The sequence below is a fragment of the Eutrigla gurnardus genome, assembly GCF_963514095.1.
Source record: "Eutrigla gurnardus genome assembly, chromosome: 1".
In the NCBI taxonomy this organism is placed as follows: domain Eukaryota; kingdom Metazoa; phylum Chordata; class Actinopteri; order Perciformes; family Triglidae; genus Eutrigla; species Eutrigla gurnardus.
This window is the reverse complement of record NC_139915.1, coordinates 35,939,249-35,959,673: the sequence shown is the minus strand read 5'-3', so window position 1 is coordinate 35,959,673 and position 20,425 is coordinate 35,939,249. Positions and strand designations below refer to the sequence as shown.

General features: G+C 40.4%; 1 protein-coding gene across 1 annotated transcript in view; it reads left to right on the top strand.

Moving 5' to 3' along the window:
- Positions 1–20,425, top strand: part of LOC311018579 (uncharacterized protein) — a 722,019-nt gene that overhangs the window by 341,575 nt on the left and 360,019 nt on the right. The window contains exons 23-25 of the mRNA XM_084017608.1: positions 5,036–5,158; positions 5,294–5,413; positions 6,042–6,164. Of these exons, the coding sequence (XP_083873734.1) occupies positions 5,036–5,158; positions 5,294–5,413; positions 6,042–6,164 (366 nt within the window). The remainder of the gene's footprint in view (positions 1–5,035; positions 5,159–5,293; positions 5,414–6,041; positions 6,165–20,425) is intronic.

The following is a 20,425-nucleotide window of genomic DNA, read 5'->3' as shown; positions in this document are numbered from 1 at the left end:
ATCACAAGAATGAAAGACTTCATGTCCCAGTGCGACCTCGAGAAACTTCTTCATGCATTTATTTGTAGTAGACTGGACTCCTGTAACGGGATCTTTACAGGTCTCCTGTTAAACCACTGCAGTTAATCCAGAATGCTGCTATCAGGGTTCTAAGCAGAACACATCACACCAGGACTGAAATCGCTGCATTGGCTTCCTGTGTTTCTTAGAATTTAGTTTAGAATGATTTTCTATGTTTATGAATCACTTACCGGATCTCCTTGTGTGTGATGAACCCGGCGGACCCCTCAGGTCTTCAGGTGCTGGTCTGCTTCCTGTCCCCAGAGTCAGAACGAAGCCTGGAGAGGAGCTTTTTAGTTTTCATGCTCATCATGTCTGGAATCAACTTCCAGAAAACCTGAGGTTTGCCTCCACGTTACAATCTCTTAAATCTGCTCTGAAAACATTTCTGTTCAAACAGGACTTTTTAAGGAATCTACTTTTTATTGTTATTAATCTGTTGGTATTTTCTTACTTTTGATATATTTTCACTGTTCTCATCCCCCTTTTTTAATCTTGTGGACTTCTTGTCTGTATTTCTGTTGTATTTTAATGGTACATTGTTTTACCTTTACTGTGTTCTTTTATTTTTCTGTGAAGTACCTTGAATTGCCCTTGTGTATGAAAGGTGCCATATATCATAGAGCCCGGATCTGTTGCCATGGTGATGAGGACTCTGATCCCTGGTTACTTCCTGGTGTCTGAGATCTGCTCCACATCGTCCCGTCGTCTCTCCTCCATGTGAAACGTTTGGTAAGTGACAGTTTTTGATATTTCAAACATACAAGAATGTGAACAATGTTCACTCTTTACTGCAGTAAAAGTACTGACGCTGTAAAATACAGCTTCCACCTGAATGCATCAGTAAGAATGATATCATGTAGTATAGTACAACACCGCTCTGTGTACTTTTACTGTGGATACTTTAAGTACATTCAGCTAATAACAAAGCAGAACTTTTATATTTACTAACAAAGTATTTTTACTGTGAAAAAACTACTTTCAAGACAGAATTACATTAAAAAAACAACATACTACAGAATTAATGTAATAAACTGTAAAAGAAAAAAAGATCGTGAAAATAACGCTAACTATACAAAGTCAACGTATGTGATTCAAATTCAGTTTTTAATGCAATAACTGAAGTTGAGTCATTCTAATCAACTATAAATGATTCAATCTCCGTTTCTATGACGCACATTTAGACCCAAACAAAGTCCACCACCAACTGGACATAATAAACTGAACAGCTAGTCATCAGCTGTGATGTATGACCAATGAAGATAATAGTTGCATGGTAGTCCTCGATAAGGTCTTCGGCTCTCGTCCCCATGGTACTCGTAGTCCACCTCTCTTCATGTTGATTGGGGACATGGATCCGTTAGTTAGAAGACAAAGTAAAAAATGTCTCCTTGTCAACAACAGTGAAAAAGACAGTAAGTACCCACATTCAGAGTTCTACCTCCCTCAGTCAAAATGTGTCAAACCTACTTATTATTAATAACTTGAGGGTTCAGCACAATGTGCTCTGTGTGTCCATTATCTCAAAATTAACATTTGCACTATCCATGTATATGTGTTTAATTTGTAATCATTTAATATGCGTCTCACCTGGATGAGTCTGGACAGGTGGGTCCTCGTCCTCCGGCCAACAGCTCATCCCTTCTCATTGAACCATGTCTACAGCTCTGGAGTGTGACTGACCAATCGCTGCATGAATGTTGCCTCCAGATGTTCAGCGTTGCATCTCGGAAACTTCTGTTAAACACAAGAAGGAGAAAACACAGACAAATGAACTCCTTTACGTCGTACCAGTACGACACGCTTGGTCACTGCCGACATTTGCAATCAAATAAAGGGTTCCATATTTCTAAAAAGTCCATCTGATTTGGGGAAACGGGGAGTATTTCAATACGTCCAAAGCTTTTTCAGGATATTTTGTGTGTTTATTAGCAATGATAGTTGAAGTCAACACAGTTAGCATCTATCTGAATAAAAAGGCCCTGAAAAACACTTTCTAATCATTAAACAACATTGTGTACTACGTATATATATACGTATAGGTAGTATTTTTTTCTATGTAGTATTTTGTCGTCTAAAGCTAACGTTGGTTTTATTGTCTAAAGCCGTAGTGACAGTGTGCGTCTCTGCCAGCAGGTGGAGACTCTGCTATGAATCAGTGTGAGGACCGAGAGGACGGAGTCCTTCCATCTAAAACCACTCAGGATGGGGGACATGACAGCCAGACCAGAGCTCAGAGGTGAGACGAGGATGTCTAGGTGTCCAGGACTCAGATCACTCCACCATCGTGATTCTCACTCAACAACATGAATGTATATAATATGAACTAGATCTCTTTATTCAGTTTAAAACTGAACCTTGTTTTTATCCGACTGTCCTGAGGAGAAGAATCCGGTCTTGGTCTAGACCTTCGTAGACCATGTGGGGGATGATCTGAATCTAGATTCTCCTGTTGAATCCATTTGTTTTCCCTTTGGTGAACACTCACTGAGACCAGAAGCTTTAATTGACCTCTGTACTTTGAGTTGTCTGAGAAGAAGAAGCAGTAAAGTTTGATAAGTCAAATAAAAAGACATTCGGATTAAATATTAACCTGAGACTCACCTGGACCCGACGCTGTAACCTGCTGACACTTCAGCTGATCAGCTTCTGATATTAATATGATAGGAATGAAAGTTTAACTGGGAAATTCAGATCTTTTCTGTCGGTCTGTTGAACCACAAAAACACACATTAATTCACAACAGCTGATCTTCCACCAGTCTGCTGAATGAATAATGTGATGGTCTGAACTGCCAAACATCTCCCACATCCATCCATCCATCCATTGTCTACCACTTATCCTGTATTCAGGGTCGCGGGGGGGCTGGAGCCGATCCCAGCTGTCATTGGGTGAAGGCAGGGTACACCCTGGACAGGTCGCCAGTCTATCACAGGGAGACATGTAGAGACAGACAACCATTCACACTCACATTCACACCTACGGGACATTTAATCAATTAACCTATCCCCATCCTGCATGTCTTTGGATGTGGGAGGAAGCTGGAGAACCCGGAGAGACATCTCCCACAATGCAACTTTCATATGGAAGTATTTCTGTGCCATCTGAGTTTGAATATGAATTTCTAAGATTGAAATTTTTCAGTATCAAAATCAAACTTTGAATTTTAAAAATCATCAAATTGCTAAATTCAGCCAACGTCCAGCCAATCATGTTACGCTCCATTGGTCATGTGACACCCACCCAGGTAGGACAGACGTAGGTGATGGTGCTTATAATGTTTCTCCGACACGCGCAACTAGTACTGCGTTGCTATGTTGTTGCCATGTGCTTCTTTATTCTGATTGGATGGTCTCCTAAACTCTTGGAACATCTGTATCTCGAGCTGTCAGCTGGCTCAGCTGTCATTCTGAAGTTATTGAAGTCCGAGGATCCTCACCCAGCATCCACCAAGGAACTAACAAGGTACCTGTTTGTAGTATTAGTATTAGTATTAGTCGTAGTAGTATTTAAATGTGCCGTGTTCACTGCCTATACTGTTACACCGCCAGTGTGTGTGTGTGTGTGTGTGTTTGTATTACAATATGGGGGTTGTTATGTTCCATGTTCACGTTCACACAGTTAAAGCATCAATTAGGGAATGTTGACAGCAATGATCTTTCTTACATTTACCACAAATACTGTTTTATTTGCTTTTTACTTTGAGGTGAAGACGGATCTGAGGAACAAGTTACAAGGAGACCATTTGGCCACTTGTATGTGGATCAGCATAAACGCCCCCCCATACCCCAATTTAACTACAAAAGAGCCTTGGAGCTTTATTTTGAAAAGCCAAGAAAAATGAAATGCTCAGCTGCAGAGTGTAGTTTGTGCAAATAGATCTGGCTTCAGCTACTTGTTTGAATAAATCAGGTTAAATCAAGATGTCTTGACTCTGTTGGTTGTTATGTCATAACCCCCCCAGCGTTGCTAGGTTACCAACTCAGAGCACCACTGCTATAAAACATCGAGGGGAAACACTGGTAGAAAGTACAAATATGAGTTTGAACATGTCGGGAGGAAAAGTACAAAGTTATCAGAAACATAAATACTCAAGTAAAGTACAGATACCTGAAAAGTCTACTTAAGTCCAGTAACCACGTATTTGTACTTTGTTCCTTCCATCTCTGGTGAAATGTGATTTAGGAAGGAAGACGAGCTCTTCTTGTCCTGGTTCTTGTTTGCTTGTTTACTCCGTCGGCTGCATAGCTGTGAAGTTATCCAGTTCACCAGCCGTTTGTGCTTTTGACTCACATCTAGAAAACTGGGCTCATGTGGGACACGCCTGATCTCCAGTCCCTTTATTTCCTGTTCCAACTAAATCTAGTCATCAGGACGGTTACTAGGTTTAGACTGAAATGACGCAGCTTCAAGGGGGCGGGGTCACAGAAAAGGGGCAGGGCTAATGTCAATCAGAAGCTGTCAGTGACATATAGGATTCTGACTAAATGAATGTTGAGGATATAAATCAGTCATAAATAATCATCAAATCATGTTTGTGATTTATTCATGCAACAAAATATGCATCGAGTTGTTGGAATGTGTTTTGGTTTGTTGGTCTCTAGTCGTCCCACTTTCTCAAATCTGATGCTAATGTGGGACAGCATGCTTTGGGTCATCTGGGACAGTCATGGAAGCTCTCTAAACGGGGAAAGGTGCATTCAGGGACTTCCTGAATCAAACCAGGAAGGAGAAACTACCTGCAGATGTCAGACAGGGCTTCATGGCAAATACAGTCGGTCCCGGTCTAAACACTGATTGTCTAGATAACTAGCACATACTCAGCTAGCTCTATAGCTAGCAACATTAGCCTGCCAACTAGCCCAGTTAACTCCTTGGTCTCATGCTGGTAGACAATGTTCTGTTCTCTCGCTCTCTCTATCGGATTCATGAAGCTTAACTAGTGAGATTCTGAAATCTAAATGTATTGTATCAGGATGCAGCAGCAGAGACCAGACTCCCCTGGACCTGGACCTGGACCCAGCTGTGTGTCCATGAAGAGTGACCAGTCGATGGGTATCCCTTATCACTTTAAAGGGAACCTAGCTGCTGATGGAAGGTAAAAACTGAACCTGAACTCTCCTTAGAGGATGAATCGGGTCTAGACCAGCCCCCTTAAACAATAACTTAAACAGAGCAAACTGATTCATGAAGCTTAACTAGCGAGAATCTGATAGTGTATTTATTGTATCAGGATGCAGCAGCAGAGACCAGACTTCCCTGGACCTGGACCCAGCTGTGTGTCCATGAAGAGTGACTCGTCTATGGAATTCCCTCCCATTCACTTTAAAGCTGAACAAGCTGCTGATGGAAGGTAAGAACTGAACCTGAACTCTCCTTCACGGATTAATCAGGTCTAGAGTCAGAGTCAGAAGTTAACTTGGCTAACGTGAAGGCTAATGACAAAGTAGAGTAGTGGGGAGGCTAAGCTAAGCTAAGCTAAGAACAAAAAGACTCCAAACCAACAGACACCAAACTCGAGCACCGTCTTCCTCTCACTCAAGGGCGGTTGTAGAGTAGTAAAGTAAGACACTTTATATCCAGCAAACTCTTATTTTAGGTGTTAAGGTAACTGATAATGCCCGAGGACGTGTCTATTATCAGGAGGTAATGGACTACGTGGAGGCCAGAACCGTCCGATGCCCAGTGGAGAGTTAGCAACCAAAATGTAAAGTTTTTTAAGAGTCATAACTCCGTTTTCCCATCATTGTCACCCCATACAGTTCTAATGCAACGGAAACGTTGTCCACTGCTCCTAGTGTGAGTGTAGCACTAAGACGAGTGTTCACATGTCCACGTGGTCTCATGTGACCCAGATCCATTCAAAGTATTGATCCTGACACTAGCATCAACTCTCAGAACATGACTCATCAATATAATCAAAGCAAACTGATTAATGAAGCTTAACTAGTGAGAATCTTAAAGTGTATTTATTGTATCAGGATGCAGCAGCAGAGACCAGACTCACCTGGACCTGGACCTGGACCGAGCTGTGTGTCCATGAAGAGTGACTGGTCTATGGGTTGCCCTATTAAATTCAAAACAGAACAAACTGCTGATGGAAGGTAAGAACTGAACCTGAACTCTCCTTAGCAGATGAATCTAGACCAGCCCCCTTAAACAGTAACTCAGAGTCCACCAGCCCTGAATCCTGCAACCCGTCAGGTCTTCTGAGCCACGATGATGTGAGAGAGTGACAGTGTCGGGTTTCACTGAAACTCTCACAGAAAGGAACAATTAAATGTTTTTTAACTGGGATTAAACTACAAAATAATAAATATACAATCAAACCTTAAAGAGACAGTGAGGAGAAAACCTTCTGAAAGAAAAGGCTCATAGACGCCGAGAAACCTTAAGAGTTAGAGAGAAGCTAACTTGGCTAACACGAAGGCTAATGACAAAGAAGAGTAGTGGGGAGGCTAAGCTAAGCTAAGCTAAGCTAAGAACAAAAAGACTCCAAACCAACAGACACCAAACTCGAGCACCGTCTTCCTCTCACTCAAGGGAGGTTGTAGAGTAGTAAAGTAAGACACTTTATATCCAGCAAACTCTTATTTTAGGTGTTAAGGTAACTGATAATGCCCGAGGACGTGTCTATTATCAGGAGGGAATGGACTACGTGGAGGCCAGAACCGTCCGATGCCCAGTGGAGAGTTAGCAACCAAAATGTCAAGTCTGTGTTAGAAAGACTCACACAAGGACCAACAGCAGCCATATCAAGTACAGTTCACCATCTTCTGGACCAAGACCTGAATGAGGTTTCCTGCAGGTTTGAGAAGCCAACGGTTAGCTACTAAGATGACTTTAACATGTAGCTGTAAAGTTGACCTTTAATTATGAAGCTAACTTTGTTAGCAGCTTCACACCAGAATCCACATGGATCCAGATCCAGTAAGGTTGCTGCTCAGGGTGCCGCTCTTCCGCTTGTGTTCATCAGAACCCGAGGCTTCAAAACTGTAGTCCACAATCCAACGGGTGACGTCTCCATGACAACGTCCACTTCTGATCTCCAGTCTGTGCTTTAGTGACTCTACTCTTTATCACCCCCCAACTATAATTTTATTGATGTTTGTAGATCTGGGAAAAGAGGTGGAGGGGTTGCTGCTATATTTAAAAATACATTTCAGGGGAAACAGATGTCACTTGGTGTTTTTCCATCATTCGAATACCTTTGTGCTGTGTTGAAATGCTCTCCCAGAGTTCTCCTGTTAATTATTTACAGGCCACCTAAATATTCATCACATTTTTTCGATGATTTTACGGAATTATTGTCTAGCATCTCCACTGATTTTGACTGCCTAGTTATAACTGGTGACTTTAATTTTCATATTGATGATTTGAATGACAAGGGTGCAAAATAACTTTTTAATATTCTAGACACATTTGACCTTTCTCAACATGTGAAAGAGGCTACTCATTGTAAGGGACACACCCTGGACCTGATTATCACAAAAGGTCTCCATGTTTCTGATGTTTTTGTGACTGATCCTTCATTGTCTTATCACTTCTGTGTTTTCTTTAATATTTCTTTCATTCCTGACACACAAACAGAATCAAATAAGGTCAAAAAGCGGTACATCAATGAACATGCCAATGTACTCTTTAAAAATGCCATCTCCTCGTTACCACCTCTAAACCCATGTCATGCTGATGATCTTGTAAACATCTTTAATTCCAAAATTCTGAATGTCATAGATGTCATTGCACCTGCTACGGTTAAAACAATTTCTGGTAAGCAAAAGGCACCCTGGAGAAAAGCTGCTGTTGTGACAGCCCAGAGAAGAGAGTGCAGGAAGGCTGAACGAATCTGGCAGAGTACTAAACTTCATATTCACCATGACATCTATAAAGAGAGCCTCCGGGCCTACAATTTAGTCTTAAAAAGTGCGAGAGAAACATTCTTCTCCAATATCATAAACACTAATAAGGCGAAAACCCTATTTGCAACTGTTGACAGACTGACCAACCCCCCAACACAAATACCAGCTAAACTGCATTCCACGCAGAAATGCAATGAGTTTGCATTCTTTTATACTAATAAAATTGAAGGCATCAGACGCGCCATCAATATCTCAAACAAAAAAGTTGGATCACCACCCTGTTCAGGCAAAAGTAACACAGCAATGATGGCAAGCTTTAATGCCATAGACTCTAAAACTCTAGTGGAAACGGTGACAAATCTAAAATCATCCACCTGCTGCCTTGATGCTTTACCTACCAACTTTTTTAAGAAAGTTTTTGACTGCCTATCAATAGACGTATTGCAAATAGTTAATAACTATTATCAACAACTACAGACCAATTTCAAATCTACCCTTCATAAGTAAAATAATTGAGAAAGTTGTCCTCCAACAACTAAATCACTTCCTGGCTTCAACCGGCTGCCACAACAACTTCCAGTCAGGATTTCGACCTTTTCATAGCACCGAGACGGCCCTTATTAAAGTTGTAAATGACATCCGTCTTAACACAGACTCTGGCAAAACTTCAATATTAATGCTATTAGACCTCAGTGCTGCATTTGACACTGTCGACTAGGGCTGAACGATTTATCGTTTTCTGACCGAAATTGCGATTTCAGACAACGCGATCATGTGATCGCCAAAGCTGCGGTTTCTGCAGCGCTCCTGACTCACCCAGGATCTGTTGTCAACTATTTTACACATACATGCCGTCCTCCGACCATCCTGCCAAGCTCACCAATCAGACTACTCATGAACAGGTCACGCTAACCAATCAGTATTAACCTGCTCCTATTTGTAGGCTAATTAGTCAGAAATTACTTGAACTGGACCAGAAGCGGAGTTAGGGGATTTAATCGCCAAGAAAAACAGCACGTCCGTCATTGGGAGTATTTCTGGTTTGAGGCTGCAGACGTGCACCAGAAACGGGTACTGTGCAAAACCTGTCGCGCTAAAGTTGCAACATCCAGCGGAAACACAACCAATATATACCGGTGATATAATCTCCCGCGAGAGGGTGCATTTCACGGCAGGGGTGCTGATTACGGCACCACACCGGCACTTGAAAAATCACCACAGACATTTGCATGACGCGTGTATGCCGAAAAAATCCGGTGAAAAGTCCGGTGACTATGATGATCAGGCCCACAGTAGCAAACAGACTACAATTACAGCATCTTTTGCCAGTGTAACTCCGTATGATAAGAGCAGCGGAAGACACCGGAAAGACGGATTTAAAAACCTCCTCCGCACGCTGGACAGTGGAGTGTAAAGAAAAAGTGGTAACCAATAAATGAATGACCCACCTATTTTAATTTCTGACATATTTTTTAGAAGGGTCATTTTATTTCAATAACAGTTTTTGTATTTGATTTACAATTAAATTATTACAGTTAAGGATTTTTGCACATTTTTTTTAAGTTAAGACAGTCAAAGATGGCTCTTTTAGTTCATTTGTAATAACTGCCATTGGTCAAGGACTTTAAAGAATGAACATGCATGTTCCTTGTTAATAAATTCACTTGGAAGCAATTTTTTAGTTTTCATCCTTGCATTAGAGTTATAGCATTCAATTTAATGTTACTGTACATTGTGAATATTGCACTGAAGCTTGATTTGAAGGAAATCGTGAATCAAATCGAAATCGCAATATCTGCCAGAAAAATCGCAATTAGATCTTTTCCTAAAATCGTTCAGCCCTACTGTCGACCACTCAATACTCTTGGACAGGTTGGAAAACTGGGTGGGGCTCTCAGGCACAGTCTTAAGCTGGTTCAAGTCATATCTACAAGATAGGAACTATTTTGTTTCCATTGGCGACTTTGTATCAGAACCTACCAACGTGTGGAGTCCCCCGAGGTTCAATCTTGGGGCCAACTTTATTCAACATCTACATGCTCCCACTAGGACAAATCATGCAAAATAATAACATTGACCACCATTGCTATGCCGATGACACCCAAATCTATGTAGCACTATCACCAAACGACTATCGCCCCATAGATCTTCTGTGCCAGTGCATTGAGCAAGTCAAAGACTGGATGTGCCAAAACTTCCTACAACTAAATGAGGATAAAACTGAGATAATTGTTTTTGGTGCTAAAAGGAAAGGTTTAAAGTAATTCAACACCTTCACTCTCTGTCCCTGAAAACCTCAAACAAAGCCAGAAATCTTGGGGTTATTATGGATTCTGATTTACATTTCGACAGTCACGTTAAATCAGTAACAAAATCAGCCTACTATCACCTCAAAAATGTAGCAAGACTTAGAGGGCTCATGTCAGCTCAAGACTTAGGAAAACTTGTACATGCCTTTATTACTAGTAGGCTAGACTACTGTAATGGTCTCCTTGCAGGTCTCCCAAAAAAAAACTGTCAGGCAGCTACAGCTTGTTCAGAACGCTGCTGCTAGAGTTCTTACAAAGACCAAAAAATGTGAGCGCATTACACCAATTCTTAAATCCTTACATTGGCTCCCTGTATGTCAGAGGATTGATTTCAAAATCCTCCTGCTCACATATAAATCACTACATGGTCTAGGACCGAAGTATATCACTGATATGCTCCCACTACATAAGCCTTCTAGACCACTAAGATCTTCTGAGACCAATCTGTTAGTGATTCCCAGAGTAAACAACAATCACGGGAGAGCATCATTTAGTCACTATGCAACAAATGGCTGGAATAAACTTCCTGAAGATGTAAGACTTGCCCTAACTCTGACCACTTTTAAAACTAGACTTGAAACTTTTATGTTCACCATAGCTTTCTGCTAAATCTTTTAATGTCTGCACTGTTTTTAATTATTGCAAATATGTTTTTATTCTCCTTTCTTTCTGTAATGCATTTTTAAATTTGCCTTTATTTTCTTTTAATTCTTCTATTTTTTTTTCACTTTGTTGTATGATGTGAAGCACTTTGAGTCTGCCTTGTGTATGAAATGTGCTATACAAATAAAGTTGCCTTGCCTTTGAACTTGGTTTTCTCCACAGAGTTCAGCAGATCTCAGAGGTTCCGTTTACCCGGCAGCATCAAACACACCTGGACTCCATATTTATGGTGAGTACATGTACAAGCTCACCTTTCACTATTAACCACATGGACTACAGATTCAATGCTGAACAGGTTCTAGTGGTCTCCATGCTGCTCAGACCCACACATGAATCCCATGTTGGGTTCTTTAGAGTTCATGTTCAGTTTATCCTTCTGTTCCAGCTGCTGGAGGAGAACATCTGCACTTTTGTGAAGAACGAGCTGAAGAAGATCCAGAAGGTCCTGAGTCCAGATTACCCAGAATGCTTGGAGAGTGAGGATGAGGAGTTGTTGGACGGTGAGGATGAAGAGCAGAGGAGGAGCAGAGAGGCGTTTCAGAAGATCACAGTGCACTTCCTGAGGAGAATGAAGCAGGAGGAGCTGGCTGCCTGTGTGCTGATGGGTAAGAGGATTTTAACAGATTTAACATGGTGGAAAGAAGAGAAGGATTCAATGTGAAGAACTTCATATTTCCAAACTCTTAATAGGCTGCACACAACTTCAATGTTTGTTAATGTTCGGATGTCAGAATCGATATTCCAACACTCAAGTTCTACAGAGTTCAGACAGGATCACGACCGTTTCAGAGAAACAGGTGTTTCACTTCACCCAGTGACCGTGTTAACTGGTGACTTTCAGCTCGTAGGAACTAAATGGTTAGGTTACGGTCTACCAGGATATTTAGAAAACCCAACGGTACTATTTTCAACACGTCATCAATCCTCTATAGAACTCTTCTTTCTATAGCCCCTTTTAGACAGACGGTTCGGGAAGGCGAGTTACAATATGCCGGAACCGTTTAGACAGAACTTTGTTTGCGGCGTAACGGTGTGTGTATTTAGATAGAACCCCGCGATGCAGAATGAGTGAGACGTCCCACTGCACAGCCGGCATCTCTTTTTTTTGTTTTTTCTTCTTAATTGTCGTTAGCAAATATGATACAAACTTATGGAGAGAGGGAGTTACAAATGAGATTAGGGTGAGATCAGTAAATTGGAGTTACATAACATCATAGACTGCAGGAGATGACAAAAATAAATCCATTTCATGGTTAGGCAAACTCAAGATCATTTCACTAACATGAAAACAAAGAGAATAATACTGGAGTCTTTGTGGCTTTCTTATTTTCAGACTGACTGATTATGTTGATGTATTGTTTGATTTCATTTTTGAGACGGTGAGTACACGGTATTTGCTTAGTGAATTTGCAGTTATGGATACTTTGGCTAAAAGTAATATTAAATTAATTATATAGTAATGGTCTAATTGGGAAGGCAGGACTGAAAAGAAACCAAACAATACATTTTGATAATCAAAACAAAGTTTTTGTCAATGTGTTGACAGATAAAAATAGTTACATTTTTCCAAAAGATCTGCAGGTGAGGACACGACCAAAAGAGATGATGAAGATCCTCTGAAGCCTGTTAACAGAAGGAGCAGAGTTCGCTCATGTCTTTCTGATATCTTTGCATAAATAAATTAGAGGGATAGATATGATGGATGAGTTTGATGGATACTTCTTTGATTTTATTAGTAGTAAAGTTTGTTTTTCGCTGAGAGGCAGATTCGACCAACTTCTGTCTGTACAGGCTCCAGAGGTGAGGGGTCAACCTCAGGTAACGTAACATTTTTCAATAACATAATCACACCAGAGGGTATTGCATCAAATACTATTGCATATTCTTTGGGAGAAATAGGACGTGAAAAGCTGACTAACTAGAAATATCCCATGGGTGAACCAGTTCTCTAGAAAAGAGATTTGTGTTTGTATAGTATGTCCTCATTATTCCAGATATAATATCTATGGGGGTGAAGTTATGTTTATAAATCAAAGACCAGGAGAGAAGTATCTGTTTATGAAAGTTGGCTAGTTTTGTGGGAAGTTTTTCAATATTGTAGGTACAGAGTCACAAAAAATTAAGGCCACCAATTTTGGAAAATACATAGTTGGGAATGAAGTTCCAGATTGATGTTGGGTTTCTGATAAATTGTCTGATCCAGTTGATTTTGAATGTGTTATTGAGAGTGGAAAAATGAAGAAAATTAAAACCTCCATTTTCATGAGAATTCATTAAAGTTGATTTTTTGACATAATGGATTTTGTTTTTCCACACAAAGTTAAAAATAATTTTGTCAATAGCTGAGGTGGTCTGTTTATTTACGTCCAGAGATATTGCTGTATATGTAAGCCAGGATAAGCCCTCTGCTTTAGATAAAAGAATTCTGCCCTGAAGGGATAGATCTCTCTGGAGCCAAAAGTTACATTTTTTCTGTGTTTTTTCTATGATGTGGGTAAAGTTCAGAGAACAGCTGTTGCTTGTGTTTTTGTTGATGATGATTCCCAAATAGGAGACAGACTCTTTTACAGGAATGTTGGAAATAGATGTAATATTACAGTTTTTTAGTGGTAGCAGTTTGCACTTAACTTAGATTCAGGTGAAGTCCGGATGCTCTAGAAAAAATTGAAATTCGATTAATAGCAACAGAAATTTGTGAGGCATTTTTAAGAAATAAGGAAGTGTCATCTGCTAGCTGACTGATGACGATTTCCCTATTTGCTATAGATATCCCTTTGATGGAGCTCTGCTTGATGAAGTCAGAGAGCAACTGAGCACATATCAAGAATAGATATGGTGGTACAGGGCAACCCTGCCTGATTCCACAACTTATGTCAAAGTGTGGAGAAGTACCTGTCTGCATTTTAATTGAGCAATTCGCTTTCTTGTACATAGTTTCAATTGCTGAACAAAAGTACTTACCAAAGCCAAATTTCTGTAATGCCTGAAACATAAATTTGTGTTCAATGGTATCGAATGCTTTGAGAAAATCCCAAAATAAAATAAAACTGTCATCAGGGCAGTAGTCAGCATAATCAATAAGATCCAGGACAAGTCTTATGTTGTTGGATAAATGTCTGCCCTTCATAAATCCTGTTTGCGTTTCGTCAATAATGTAATCAAAAATTCCAGCAAAAATGTTATAATCATTATTAAGGAGACAAATTGGTCTCCAATTATCTATGTGGAGTGGGTCCTTATTAGGCTTAGGGATAAGTGTTAAAAGCCCTTGGTATAAGGTAGGAGGAAGAGTTTGGTTATGGATGCTTTCAGTGAATGCACCATGGAGGAAGGGGGCAAGTTTATCAGCAAATGTTATCTAAAATTCAGATGTTAAGCCATCATTTCCAGGAGACTTGTTTAATTTAAGTTGCTGAATGGCAGAACTGACTTCTTCCACAGTTGCTTACTTCCAGACTTGCCTGTCACAGACGTCCCTCTGATCATTGTTGATACAATTTAACTGAGAAAGATATCCAAAAAAGTCATCTGTAGCGTTTCTGTCAGAGTGTGATTTGTACAGGTTCTTGTAGAAAATTAAAGAGTGATTGGATACCTTTTGTGGATCATCACTGACAGTCTCTTCAATATTGGGTTTTTGAATGCAGTCCGCTCTACTGTGGGACTTTTCCAATCTAAAGAAATATGCTGTGTTCTGCTCCCCTTCCTCCAACCATTGTTTTCTGGATCTCACATAAGCTCCTTCTGCTTTAACTCTGTACATTTCATCTAGTTTCAGCTGCTGTTCAGTTAATTCTTGTTTGTCATCCTCTGTCAGATCGTCAGGCATACACTGAGTGAGAGTAGCAGTTTTGGTAATTACTTTTGTTTCTTCCTCTTTTCTTAGTTTGGCCATAGAGGATCCATACTCTCTTAGGTATTTTGCTATCTCGAATTTCATTAGTTCCCAGTTATTAAGAAAACATTTATCATTTAAAGCCCTATGCCACACAACCGTGTGACGTATTCAATGAGCGTGGGAAATCTGATTAGCTCGCTGCATCGAAACAACTAAGAAAGGTGAACTTTTGCTCGTCTCGCACATTTACGCGACTCTTCAACCGCAAGCGAAGTTGCTGCATCATAAACATGTCGATGCGTATAACGGCGGCCTCGTACGAGCAACCACCGGCGTTTTATCTGCTTGGGATCTACGCTCTACATCTTCTCCTCCTCGGTGCTCAGATAGGACGCCGTATCGCCTCGTCTCGCCTCTGATGTGGCTCTGTGACGACCGCCGTTGGGTCTCAGAGGCGTAATATCCTTTCATATCTCCTTTAGGAAACACCTTCCTTTACCAAAGGCCTAGACAATGCCGACCCACAATTCCTTGCAACAGCAACATTTACATTTTTAGTGACGCACAACTCAGAAAACATGATATGCCGATCTTGCATATTTAACACTTACTTTCATGCAGACATATACTAATTAACATAACAATTTAATTTAATCTATATTCATTTATTTCAAATATAAAAAAACAATACTAAAATGAAAAATTCAGCAAAACGAATACTTATAACATTCATAATCAACATTAAAGCAACACTAAAGAACTTTTCCTCTTCGGTCCCCCTACAGGTTGAAAGCAGAATTGTCCATTACTGCCGTCGTAAATAATTTAGCCTACCGCAGCCTACCGTCGCACACGTTATTTGTTTGTATGCAGAACCGGCTCTGTTACAGCAATAGTTACATATATGCTAGCACAATAGCTAACGCCTTAGCTAAGATTAGCTAACATGAGCCATAGTGATAGTTACATATATGCTAGCACAATAGCTAACGCCTTAGCTAAGATTAGCTAACATGAGCCATAGTGATAGTTACATATATGCTAGCACAATAGCTAACGCCTTAGCTAAGATTAGCTAACATGAAGCATAGTGATAGTTACATATATATTAGCACAATAGCTAACGCCTTAGCTAAGATTAGCTAACATGAAGCATAGTGATAGTTACATATATATTAGCACAATAGCTAACGCCTTAGCTAAGATTAGCTAACATGAAGCATAGTGATAGTTACATATATATTAGCACAATAGCTAACGCCTTAGCTAATATGAGCCAATAAAATAATCGACAATGTATTGTACACATATGCACACTGTTGGGAAAAAAATGATTATTATTTACTTATTTATGATTAAGTCCAGCAGCAACAAAGCCGAGTCACCATCCGTCTTGCATTTTGTAGCCTCCTTCAGCTCTCGCCAACGAGTGTGAGCCGGTCCGATATTCACTCTCCTTCGAGCTCGTTCTTTGTCATGCTCCCGTTTTCTTTCCTTCGCCTCATCGGACATTATACTCCTCCTTTTCTTTGCAGGCTCTGCCATGACGCCAATTTAAAAACTAGCTAGCTGCAAGGTATCTTCCACGCACCTGCCGGGTGTTCTCCCACTGATCTCAACGCAGAGCCTCCACCTACCGGCTTTTGTAACGCTTGCCGTAAAGCAGGTCAAATTCGTAGTAGTCATTAGAACTACAAAACCGCTACCCGACGAGGCAAAGTTACATAGTGCGGTTACAGCCGATAGAGGGCTGCAGAGCGAATGCTGAAGTGCCGTTCACCTGATTTTGAGGTGGTGAACCACTGAAACTATTTTGGAAACATTTTTTTAAGGCACTAAATACTCTTTAGTGTTGCTTTAATATATGTTATATGTCCAAAAAGGAGAGAAATAGATCCAACCACCAAGAAGACTGTTATTCTTTTCTAGTTTTCGTTTAGTTTAAATAGCCTCTTGCGTTTATAGCACTCTACCCTCGTGGAGAAAAATGTGTGCAGACAATAATTATGTAGTACCCACTGTTTGACCACTAGATGGCAATGTTGTGTCTCAGATAACAGAAGCTAAGCATATCTTAAATTTGCCCCGATTATATAGCCTGTTATTTATGTTACTGAGTATGGAAATGCACCATAGTTTAGGAATTAATATGTCTATGAATTTATTAGACACTAAATTATATTTATTTCTTTTTTTAATGCTTAGCTGTAATTGGAATTCTTTTGTTGTAGATACCAGTGCCTTCATGGCGATTTCCTTTGTTATTTCAGACTGTTGGCAATACAGAATATCACAATACAGAAGTGAATCTACTTCATCTCGTTATATTGTATCCTGACTGATACACCATTCTGTATACTGTCCCTAAAGAGCTAGTACAACTGTATAATCTCAAAAATGCACTCTCAAATAAATAAATAAATACCTGAGACTGTGTAATGCTGAACAAACAACATTTTATTAACATAAATTATTATGGACATTACACTAACAAAAAGTAATGTCACAGGGAAGTACTTTCAGAACTTGTGGAGCCAAATAATAAAAATATATATATAAATAAAATAAACCTTTTCTGTTATAAACACTATTTGCCCTCCAGTACTTTGAACATATACTCACACTCATGTTAATACCTGGGAATGTGAAATGCTGAGCAACCATATGGTTTATTAACAACCAAAATTTACTATGTACGTCAGTAGCCTATTTACTTACAAAAACACTGTTGCAGGGAGGTAGACTTTGAGAAGTTGTGGAGCAAAATAACAAAATGGGGGGGTTTAGCTCAGGAGGTAGAGTGTTTGGCTGGCAACCGCAAGATTGCTGGTTCGATCCTCCTAGCTGAGTGCCTGTGTCCCTGAGCAAGACACCCAAAATTTTAACTCCATTATGGCTACTTTCTACATTTTACTGCATTTTCTTGATTCCTTCCTTTTATCTAAACGTTCCAAACAGATGCCCACGCCTGTCATTTACAGATACAAACTGTTGGCCTACATCGTTAAGGTCCACTTTGTCAAGGGCCTCTTGATGCACATGGCATACAATTACATTATTAAGGCGCTGCTGAGACATAGTAGATCGTAACCAAGTTTTCAGTCTCTTCAATGCACTGAAGCTTCGTTCAGCTTCAGCTTCAGCCACAGGGACGACCAACAACAACCTAACAAGCTTCTCAACCTCATCAAATAAGCCTCTCACCTCACTTGGCATTGCTTTCAGAACGCACGCAGCTTCATCACTTGACGTGATTGTGTGCTTTGAAAGAAACATTGGTAGCTGAACCTTCAAAATATCCCTGTTTATTTCTGGATACTGTACAATCACATCATCCATCTGCCCAGTGAGGAGAACAACTCGATCTGTTTCAGTTTCTGTAAGTCTGGTTGGTTAAACCGTTCCTTGAATTGAATGTCCAAACTGTCCAACACCTTGAAAAATTCTATCCTATAGAATTCCTCTGGTGTTTTTGGCTTATGCTGACACGCCCTGCCAGTGAATCTTTTGGGGGGATTTCTTTGATGAGGGAGTTGAATAGGTTCAATTCCCAGGGAGTCTACCATACCACTGCCTTCTCAAACACTTCTGCAAACTTTTCCTCGCTCCTTTTTTCTTGCATAGTTGAACTAACATCGTCAACAGCAGTTTGCATGCCTTTAATTGTTTGGGACTGCTTTTGCAATGATTTGTTTAAGCACTCAAGCTCTCTCAACACCTCTGATGCTACCAGCAGTCCAAGAAATGTCTTACCCTTCTGAAAGCGATCAAGGAGACCACTGGCTCTAGTGCCAGTTTCAGAACCAACTGAGGCCATTTCCTCCAAACTACTCAACACAGCCTCATACTGCCTAAGAACTGTATCAACAGCTTGACTCCGCACTGTCCACCTAGTTGGACACAGAGGTTTAACTGTTTTGGTAGGTCCCTCAGATGTTAGATGGCTAGCCAATACCCCTTTGAATTTCCCTGATTGGTTGCTCAGAGTTCCAAGGTCATGGACCCACTGCAATGTGTCACGTAGTAAGGTAGAAGCACTGCAAGCACTCTGTGTTATAAGGTTCACACAATGTGCACCACAATGCACATACAAAGCCAATGGCTGTTCTTTCTTCAACACAGCCTGTGCCCCTGAGAATTTCCCTGACATATTGGCTGCTCCATCGTATGTCTGGCCTCGCAAGCCAGAGATTGGAATATTCAGTCTCAGGAGCACATCGGTAGCTAGCTTAGCCATCTGCTCACCAGTTGTCCCTAGCACCTCATACAATCCCACAAAAGCTTCCTGCAGCACAAGGTCTTGATCTTCATATCGGAGACATATGGAAACCTGCTCTTTCCCCTGGATATCCTGAGTACCATCCATTATGATTGAAAACTGAAGCACAGACAATGACCTGATTGTTGACGCAATTTCACTCACAATTGTGTTTGCAAATAAAGCTAAGTACTCATTTTGGCACTGTGGACTGATATAATCATGGCAACTTTTGAACCAAGAGGATAGAATAGGGTCCTCGATGGCAAGGAATTTCACAAGATGGTAATAATTACCCTCCTTAACCTCATGTCCTCGAAAGGCAACTCCCTGCCTTGTAGATATCTCAAAGAGCCCATGATTTGCTCGAGACAGTACCTTGCCTCCTCCTGTAATCTAGCCATTGAACTGGATATTTGTGTTTGAACTGGAGTTTGCTCCAGTGCATTGACAGTAATGGCATGATGGTGGGCTTTGCTTGTCTTGTGGCGATTAAAGCATTCTACACCATGTTTCCAATTGTTAAAGCAATTAGAGCAAAAGGCAGGGTCATTTCTTTTCTCTAGAGTGGTCTTTTTGATGGTGTACGCTTTGACACACTCAAAACAAAGAACTTTCTGCAATGTAGGAATATAATGCAGCCATGGATAGTTACTAAACCACTTTGCCTGAAACCGTAACTTCTTGTTTGAAAGTTTCTGTACTTTTATGAATTTTGGATCAGGCTGGTTTGGCTTACTTCCCATGTCCAGCACACTGCTACACCGGCTTGCTTCAGGATGACTGTCTCCTGAAGAGCAAACCAAATTTACACTGGTCTTTATCCACACTGATATCATTTTATACTAAGTACTAGGGCTTTGACTTTTGCCCAAAAATCATATTCGAAGTTTGTTTGTTTATTTATATTAATATTTGAATACATTCGAATATTTATAATATTTTGACCATTAAATGCCTTCAGTAAGACCTATATGGTATGGTAAGTTGTATATGTTTTGTCCACCAGAGGGCAGTGTATCAGTCAAAGTCAATAGGCAGGCAAAGATGTTTGCTTTATTTATTTAAGGTCAGACACAAACTGTGTATGCATTCAGTTTCATCAAAATAAAGTCAAATAAGCCAGTCAGGCTAAACTGAAAAGACAAAATAAAGGTAGGCCTAAAAACAAAACCTCATCCCAGTGGCGAGCGGTGACCGTTTACTGTGGTCATGCTGAAGTGTCAATACCATGCGCGCCCGTGGGGGGGCATTATATTTTTTAATAAAAAATATAATATGGTTAGTGGAAACAGCTTGTAGTGATCACGTTGGTCCAGAGTACATTTGATGGAGAACATCATCTAAATGCCAGTTGTATAGTTTTTCAATGAGAAAAATGTAACGAAGCGGTCGTCAGCGCGATCCTCTCGTCAGCTCCAAACTCACCCGTCTGCAC